This window comes from Mytilus californianus, unplaced genomic scaffold (assembly GCF_021869535.1).
Source record: "Mytilus californianus isolate M0D057914Y unplaced genomic scaffold, xbMytCali1.0.p SCAF_11, whole genome shotgun sequence".
Classification (NCBI taxonomy): domain Eukaryota; kingdom Metazoa; phylum Mollusca; class Bivalvia; order Mytilida; family Mytilidae; genus Mytilus; species Mytilus californianus.
The window spans coordinates 73,802,638-73,811,886 of NW_026262593.1; the positions used below are offsets into that span (position 1 = coordinate 73,802,638).

Below are 9,249 nucleotides of genomic sequence, written 5' to 3' on the forward strand. Positions count from 1 at the left end.
GCAAATCAACTTTCTATTCTAGGATATAATTTTTCACGAAACTTCATAGTAAAATTGTCACAGTTTGAGCTCCAAAGGGGGTTTCCATGGGAAATTGCATTGTCTATATTTACAGAAATGTAACCTAGAGATAAACTATGAACAGCAAAAATGTTCAGCTAAGTAAGATCTATAAATAAGTAAAATGACCAAAATTGTCAAATGACCCCATACAGAGTTGTTGCCCTTTAAGGTAACTTTTTCACATTTTTACGTAAATTTTTGTTATCTTTTACAAAAATCGTAACCTCTGAAACTACTAGGCTAAATTAAAACACACCTGGTCTTAATTATCCTTAGGGTACTTACTTTAAAAACTGTACCCGATGTTTCCGCCTTTCAACCGAGATGGCCACCAAAGCTAAAAGTAAAACATGGGGGGTGAAATGCATTTTTAGGCCCATGTTTCTGAAACTAATGCATTTAGAGCAAATCTAACATGGGGGTAAAAATGTTCATCAGGTCTATCTGCCTTTAAATGTTCAGACGCATCAGACAACACGTTGTAGGGTTGCTGCCCCTTAATTGGTAATTTTAAGCCAAGTTTGTAGTTTTTGGTTATTATCTTGAATATTATGATATATAGAGATACACTGTTAACATCAAATTTGTTCGCAAAGTAAGATCTACAAATAGGTCAAACATGAACAAAATTGTCAATTGATCCCATACAATCTAGTTATTGGACATTAGAGTCAATTATTCTGAATTTCATGTAAACTGCACAAAAACTTTTACTCTGAAACTACTGTACCAAATTTAACCTAACTTAGCCTTAATCATCCTTAGGATACATGTATCTAGTTTACAAAATTTATCAACCAGGATTGTCGCCATGGCAAAATATAAAACATTGGATGGGGGCAGGGGGTGTGTTAAAATGCAGTTAACTTTTAGAGCAAATCTGACATCGGATAAAAAGTTCATCAGGTCAAAATCTATCTGTTTTGAAATATACATACACATCTGACGTTGTTTATCATCTTAATGACGTGTTATATTGTTCTTTTATTTGTCTTTGTTCTATTATAAATATTAATGTCACTATTTGGTCTGTTTTCGGTGATACTCATTTGACGTGGCTCAGTACTTACACATCCCGTCAATGTGTTTGTATTATCTTTCTTTTTTGCTGGTATGCTTTGTACGTATGACTTTTTGTGTTTCTTTGGTATATATGACATGGCTCTGTACTTTTAAACATCCCGCCATTATGTTTTTGTTCTATTAAAATGCCATTATGTTAATGTTCTATTATAATTTTGAAAATACTTTGAACGACACAATTATTTAATATCAATGTGTTGTTTGTAATATCTTTCATTTTTGCTGGTGTGCTTTGTACGTGTAACTTTTTGTGTTTCTTTGGTACATATGACGTGGCTTTGTACTTTTGACATCCCGTCATTATGTTATTGTTCTATTATAATGCCATTATTTTATTGTTCTATTATGATATTGAAAATAATTTGAACGAAAAAATTATTGTATATCTCTTCCTGTGTGACGTAACATTCTTACGTCAAACACGCGACTGTCATCTAGAGTTGATGTGAACCTTGCCATGCATTCACAGGACTTCAAATATTTGGGTTGATTTTAAATACATATATAAGTAAGCAATGCATGTGATTGTTAAATTTTATATATCCTTTTTTTGTGCTTCTTTGTGGAATATTTGTTTGTTTTTGTTCTGATTGAGATTGTGACACGGTGATGATTGCTGTATCCTTATTTTGACAATTTTACCTATTATGTCTGTTTTGTTCAGGCATCGTTATAAATATAATAAAATTTGATGCGAGTGTCATACAAGTGAGATGTTTAGCGCTATAAAACCAGATTCAATCCACCATTTTCTACATTTGAAAATGCCTGTACCAAGTCAGGAATATGATAGTTGTTGTCCTTTCGTTTGATGTGTTTTATCATTTGATTTTGCCATTTGATTAGAGACTTTCTGTTTTGAATTTTCCTTGGAGTTTAGTATTTTTGTGATTTTACTTTTTATCAGACAACCTGTTGTTGGGTTGCTGCCTCTGAATTTGTAATTTTATGGACATTTTTAAGTATTTGGTTATTATTTTGAATATTTTAATTGATAGAGATAAACAGCAAAAATGTTCAGCAAAGTAATATCTACAAATAAGTCAAACATGAACGATTGTCAATGACCCCCCTTCAGGAGTAATAGCAAAGATCGTGCGCTACGTCACTAATTGGTAATGAATATGTATATCTCGGTCACGTGGTCGATGCTCATGCAAACAATCAACAATAATAATGGCTTCCACACGAGATTTTATTAAAATTGATCTTTCTGCTGAAGATGTTCCAGGGGCTAAAATTGACATAAATCAATTAGAAAGTTACAGCAATGTACAACTAAAACGATGGTTAGAATGCAGAGGTATTAAATCATCAGGAAACCGAACTGAACTACTTAAAAGGTGAGTGACCCCAAAAACAACGCCTACTTCTTTTGTCATTTGACAAACCACTTTACCTGAGCCAATGACAGTTTATGATCGATTCACCGGTTGACAAACATTTTTGTGTATCACATTTCATTGGAGGACTAATAATATTGACAAGAAGTTATTAACGCCCATTATAATTATAATTACTAATGCTTTTTCCCCCGACTGAAGTGAGCTATTTTAAGTCTCTATCAATAGAATATTTGTTTTCCATCTTTAATATGAAATTAATAAAAGAGTTTACATTGTAAAGGTTCAAAGTTGTAAATTGCGTTTATTTGTTTTCAGATGCAAAGATGTAATCGATTCTGGCAGATTAGATCAAATTGATATCAACATTGATCAAGGGAAGTGGTACGATATAAAACTTGGAAAGGTCAAACCAGAGAGTATAAAAAAAAATCAACCAGCTATCCCACCAGTATTAGGATGGAAAACTTTTCCGTCTAGACCCATACCTGTCAATTTCAATTATGGTCACATATACCATTATTTACTCGAGAGCGTAGTCCTTTTAGGAGAAGATGGGAAGCAGGAGGATACGGACTTGTCACACATGACTTCAAAGCCTCTCACAAAAGGAGAACAATATGTCAAAAGTGGAAGTGTGACAAATATAATGGACAATTCAAAGGGTTCAGACTTATATTTCATAAAGGGGAAAGTTGATGCATCTATGAGAAAAGAGCACAGAATTGTGCACATAACATTGTCATCAATTAGTGGCGCTGTTTTAGATGCAAGTTGTACCTGTCCAGCATCTTGCCTAGGACGATGCAACCATGTAGCAGCATTGCTGTTAATGCTGAATAAGCACTGTAAAGAATCAGGCTATGATGCAACTGCGTGTACAAGTAAGCCATGCGAATGGAACCAGGGGAAAAAATCCAACAAAAATCCTTCAAAAATAACTGAAGCTGCATATCCGTACTATAAATCTAGACCAACAAAGCTGAGCACTTTTGATCCTAGGCCACAGAATCAAAGAAACATTAGCAATGAGACAAAAAATTCGTTTATAATGGACATAAAATATAATGCTTTAACAACTAGCAAGCTCTCTATGTGGGGCACCTTGCTCTCCTCTCAATACGAAGATTATACTATAGAAGAAGAACGAGTAGATCAGCTTGAAAATTCAATTTGGAATATGTTTAATAATCTACGTGACGAAGGTAAACAGTACCCTACAGCTGCTTACATGATACCAAATACCGAACAACAATCAGAATCTGATACATGGAAATCAAATAGATGGTTCCGGATCACCGCCTCAACAGCAAAACTAGCAAGCAATCTTGGAAACATCTTAAACACTGAAACCCAGTATTGTGATGCTACCAAACGCAAACTATTTAACTTTATTTCCTATAATATCTGGACTTTACATACATTTTCTACACCAGACACTGTATATGGTATTGAAAGTGAAGAGCAAGCCAGAGCAGATTATTCAAAATATATGGGAGGAAAAATACAAGACTTCAGAGTCATAAAAACAGGCTTCTGGATAAATAAATTGTGGCCAGAAATAGGATGTTTACCTGATGGTCTTGTTTTTGATCCAGAAGAAAATACTAAATATGGTTTACTCGAAATTAAATGTCCAAAACTATTGCGTAAAGTGGCACCTTCTGATTTGTTTATGGCTTTGAGAGATAAAAAAGTATTGAATAGCGAGTTATATTCAGCTTGTTTCTCTCGCCCAACCTCTGAGAATGCTTCTTTGGAGCTTAAAACTCACCATGCCTACTATTACCAAATTCAACTCCAGCTTGCAGTTACAGGACTTGAATGGTGTGACTTTGTGTTATGGTCATCTCTTGGTAAGCCAAATGTAGAGAGATTAAGACGAGACCAGCAGCTTATAACTAACATGATAGGAAATGTAACAACCCTTTGGCGAAGAGTTATTGCCCCTGAGCTGTTTGAAATGAGGGTTCCTAGGAAACTGTTCCCTGTTATTTTAAAGGACATAAATACACCAATAGTACTTCAAGTCAATAAATAAATTATTTATGTTATATATATTTTATATGGATACATGCACATGTAAAAAATGTTCAGTATATTTTTCTCATTTAACTAAAGGTTCTTGAAAATTAACAAGGCAACTTGCAACAAATACTAATTGATTGGCAATTGGAGACAATGACAAAGGTATATTTCCACTTAATAACTTAAATTTTTTCACACGTTCTATGACACGTTCAACATGTATACGAGCCTTGGCTATTCGTCTTGTATTTAACTCTTCTTGAGCGGTAAAATGTGTTCTTTTTCCAAGAAATGGTGGTATATTCAAGAAGGCTTGGCGTCTGAGAAGCAGGTCTTTAATTGTAAATCCCCTATCAGCAAGAACCAAATCACCTGGGTTGATATAGTCTAAAAAACCACTCTGCTCAATAATTGCTCTGTCACTTATTGAGCCCTCAAATAAGTCTGAGACATAAACAATTGATCCGTTAGGTGCTATGCCAATCAAGCATTTATAGGTATGATGGTTTTTGTACGAGGAATATAAATTTCCTTGTCTTTTGAAATCTCTTGGCATTTGTACAAAGAATTCAGTGCAATCTATCGTGCAACGTATATTCTTAAAAGTTTTAAATACTTTTGGTAATCCAACTTTAAAATGCTGTCGTTCCGGAAACATGTCATTTCTCAACTCATTAAAATGACAATACAGTAGCTGAATCCATGTTGTAAAAATTATGCTAACTGTAGAAGATGCAATTCCAAAAAAGTGTGAAATAGTATCGATGCTGTAACCCCTTCTTAGTCTTACTAAAGTCAGAAATAACTCATCTTTTGGTTCAAGTTTTCTATAACCTTTCCTTGAACTTTCTTTAGAATCATTTTTCCCATCCCAGTATGTTAAATTGTTAACACTAGAGCCAAGAAAGTTAAATAGAATGCAAAACTGAGCATACGTTAATCCTGTGAATAATTTCATTTTAGCATCATTGTCTTTAATTGCCTTTAGGGATAGGGTGGTGTCATTTTGTTCATTTGGCTGATCATTCTGTCTACTTTCACAATTTCTCATTTGGTTTTTTAAAATCATATTTTCAATTTTGGTGTTTAAAACTTCTTTTTCATATATTGTTTGCACTTCTTTGTCATGTGTCTGTATATTTTCAGTTTGTGACGATGCATCTATAGCAGGACAAAGTGCTGGCAATGATGCTTCCTGAAATATAATGTACTATATTTATTTTAATTTAATATAATAAATTTACACATTGTACATGTATATGAAAAAAAAATATTTTCTATTGTTTTATTTGCTATATTTAATAACTGATGTTCCTGTATTAATTGTTGTTAACTGAAATTGAAACAAAAATTTAAAGAGAAGCATTAATTTGCACATGTAGATATTTACATGTAATATATTATGTCACTAATTTTTAAAATCCTAGCCACAAAGTATGTGTAGAGAGAAGTCTTTACCATTTTTAAAATTTAATATCAAACTTATATTCATGAATTGTTTTGAGTTTTTATTGGGTTGTGTTTCAATGATTTTTTTTTCTCAACATGCTCAATAAAACATCTAAATACTTACATTTGTTGTCTCAGAAAAATTATTTTGGGTAGTTAAATCAATGGACAGGTCAAGTAAACCTTCAGCAGCAGATTTAATATCCTTCTTTGAAATTTTTATTGGCTTCCTCCTTGGTGTAGGCGCTTTCCTTTTGCGTTCAAACCTTTCAACCTGTGTAAAATACAAAGAGTGTAAATATTTTGTTTAAATTTGATTTAAACAATTAAACAGGAAAAAACAAATCATTCACTGTTATAAATAACAAGCAAAATTTGCAGTTAATAGCTTAATCTGAATAAATGTTGAGTGAATCTCATAATTTCATAGGCTTTCAATGTAAAAAACATGCATGTTGAAGAAAAGGGGGATGTAAAACTAACCTGTTCATCTGTGTGTAAAAGTGCTGGGATTGGATCAGGATTTTCAGCCGTAGGACCACTTTCTCCTGCAAAATGCTTGCTGCATATATATGTAGAACGTTTGATTTTATCCACGTTGAAATCATTACCGGGTCGACCGCAAGCTTTGATCCATTTTAGACAGGTTTCCCTACGAGTTGTCGGTTTTGGGAAAGGGATGAAAAACACATCTTTCATTTCTTCTCGATGTCTGTACCTAGTATCACTATTACATGTTCCATAGCAGCAATGTTTATTTCCTTCAGATTTTGATTGATGCGGTAATTCTTCCATCTAATTAGTCAGAAAGTAGTAAAATATATCAATGGAATTTGCCTCATGCAAAGCGTTGTTTACAAATGGCTTGCATGACATCCGGGAACTTTACCTGTGATGTCATTCTAAAAATAGCTTTGTAATCTATTATTAGTTCAACCGATCTTTGCTATTGACCTTTAATGTCAATTTTTCACAACTTTTCGTAAATTTTTGTACTCTTTAACAAACATGTTTTTCCTTTGAACTGGGCCAAGTTCCTAAAGGTTGAGATAACTGTAAACATCAAGAATGTTCAATAAAGAAAGATCTACAAACTATTCACCATCACCAAAACAGGGAATTTTGCCATGCATTATATATTCTTGTCTTTAATGTTGTTGAATGTCCTTTGTATAATATGCATTGCAGTACATAGACCAAGGTGAGCGACACAGGCTCTTAAGAGCCGCTGGTTTTGTTTATTGATCAATCAATCAAAGTTTTGTAGTTTGGCAAATTTTCTTGGATACTACGATAAATACATCAGCAGTATTTGGCAAATAATATAATTGAAAGGTACATATTTCTATCTGGCTTACATTTCATATGACAATTATTTTTTGTCATGGTTCATTGGACAATGTTTAGTTTTATAGTTTGGTAGGGACTCTGTGGGAACGTCACGTCAATAAACTCATATCTGCCGTAATGCATAATTGGTGTTATCGACGTTGGTAAAAATTACAAAAAAAATTTTTTTCATTCGATGTCAGTTAAAAATAAAATATCACAGGAAACTTGAATTTTAGCTCTTCATACTAGGCTGAAACTTGTAGACTTTACCTTTTGTATCTATATTTCATAACAATGTGAAAATCGGTAAAATTATCCATATCGTTTATTTTTCGCTATCATATGCAACAATTTAATGTCCTATCGGGACCTAGCGCTATTTATAGAAACGTAAACAGACATCAAAATTTTGCATGCATCATCCTGAAGTTGAGAACAGTAAAATTTTGTAGGTATCCTAATCCAATTTCGTCAATAAAGAGTCTAATTTTGAAGATAATCAACAAAATTGTGAGTTTCCCCAGGAAAAGATACCCCATGTTCACATATTTTTCAAGGATCCATCGCTCCCCGCAATCTACAACATATTATCTTTACAACAATGTCCAGTTAATGTAAATGTGTTACGAATTGACGAGGCGCCAGGGCGTCAAAGGCGGCAAGGTCTATCATTAAAAGAACCAAAACAAGCGCCGTAACGTTAGATTTATTCACTGTTCACATCATCATGGTTAAACTTTCAATTTCTGCTAAAAAATTTACACTGACGAACGTTATGGTTGCGTTATTCACGATACATTGTTGTCAATTAATCAGATTATAAATTCGAATACATATTTATTTGCACAAATACGACAAAGATTCGCTCGAAAACTAACTTCATGAAATATTGTCATTATAAATACCTGATCTAAGGATTAATTCCCTTTGTTTATAAAAAATAGTTTGAGGTTCTGTGCAGGATATTCTGTACACTTGAAGAAAAATATATTATTAGAATTGAATTCAAACAAAATATGCAACACAAGCGACGTAAAATTTTTCTATTTTAAAAATTAGAATGGTCAGCCAGGTTTTGTAAAAAATGTTGAAAAAAATAAACTACCCCCCCCCCCCTCCCCCTTTCAAAAAAAAAAAACAAAAACAAAACAAAACTAACATAAAACAAGACGAAAAAGAAAAGTCAAAATGAATTAACGAAAAATTAAAATGAAAATAAGCAAAACAAGCAAAAAAGAATTAACAAGTTCATGTTTTATCTTAAAATAATATGGATACAAACAAAATAAAAATAAGGAGATGTGGTATGATTGCCAAAGAGACAACTATCCATCAAAGTTCAAATGAAGTGAATGTAAGCAATTATAGGCAACCGTACGGTCGTCAACAACGAGAAAAAAAACATACCCTATGGTCGGCTATAAAAGCTTGTTATTGATTGTCCTCAGTTATTACCGTTCAGTATTGATTAAATTTGAAGAAAACAAGTATAATATTTATAATAAGCATTTGATTCAACATTGAATTTGTGTCACGGAACACACATATATATACTACATGAAACACGTCTTCTTTAAAATATAACACTTGTACGAAATTGAACTGATCTTTATTTAAATCGATCTTAAAAAGATCAGTTTGCGTTTACATTTGCACAAGCAAGATCGATCGAGATCGATCTTATTTAATCTAGTGCGTTTACACTGCAACATAAACGGAACTGGTCTGACCTGATTACTTTACATTTCGTAAACAAATAATCGTAAAAATAGAATTGAATAATAACGAGTGCATTTCGCGCGGACTATCACACACTGCAAAATTATGGAGAAAATAGTTGGATCATTGGAATTTCGTATGCAGTTATCAATTATCTGTTTGGTTCATACGTCACAATTCATTAAACAAAGAAATGCGAGAAGACTATCACTTAAAAACAAACTGCCAATGC

The 9,249-nt window shown here is 32.9% G+C and overlaps 2 protein-coding genes across 2 annotated transcripts; one reads left to right on the forward strand and one right to left on the reverse strand.

Moving 5' to 3' along the window:
- The first annotated feature begins 2,247 nt into the window (after positions 1-2,247).
- On the forward strand, positions 2,248-4,546 carry LOC127720680 (uncharacterized). Its single transcript, XM_052227401.1, has one exon. It carries the CDS (start codon positions 3,076-3,078, stop codon positions 4,528-4,530), a length of 1,455 nt encoding a protein of 484 aa, XP_052083361.1. The 5' UTR covers positions 2,248-3,075; the 3' UTR covers positions 4,531-4,546.
- LOC127720679 (uncharacterized) lies at positions 4,546-6,912 on the reverse strand. The gene is made up of 3 exons (XM_052227400.1): positions 6,450-6,912; positions 6,091-6,240; positions 4,546-5,712 (listed from the first exon to the last, which is right to left on the reverse strand). Exons 1-3 carry the CDS (start codon positions 6,759-6,761, stop codon positions 4,597-4,599), a joined length of 1,578 nt encoding a protein of 525 aa, XP_052083360.1. The 5' UTR covers positions 6,762-6,912; the 3' UTR covers positions 4,546-4,596.
- Between the last annotated feature and the right edge of the window lie 2,337 nt (positions 6,913-9,249).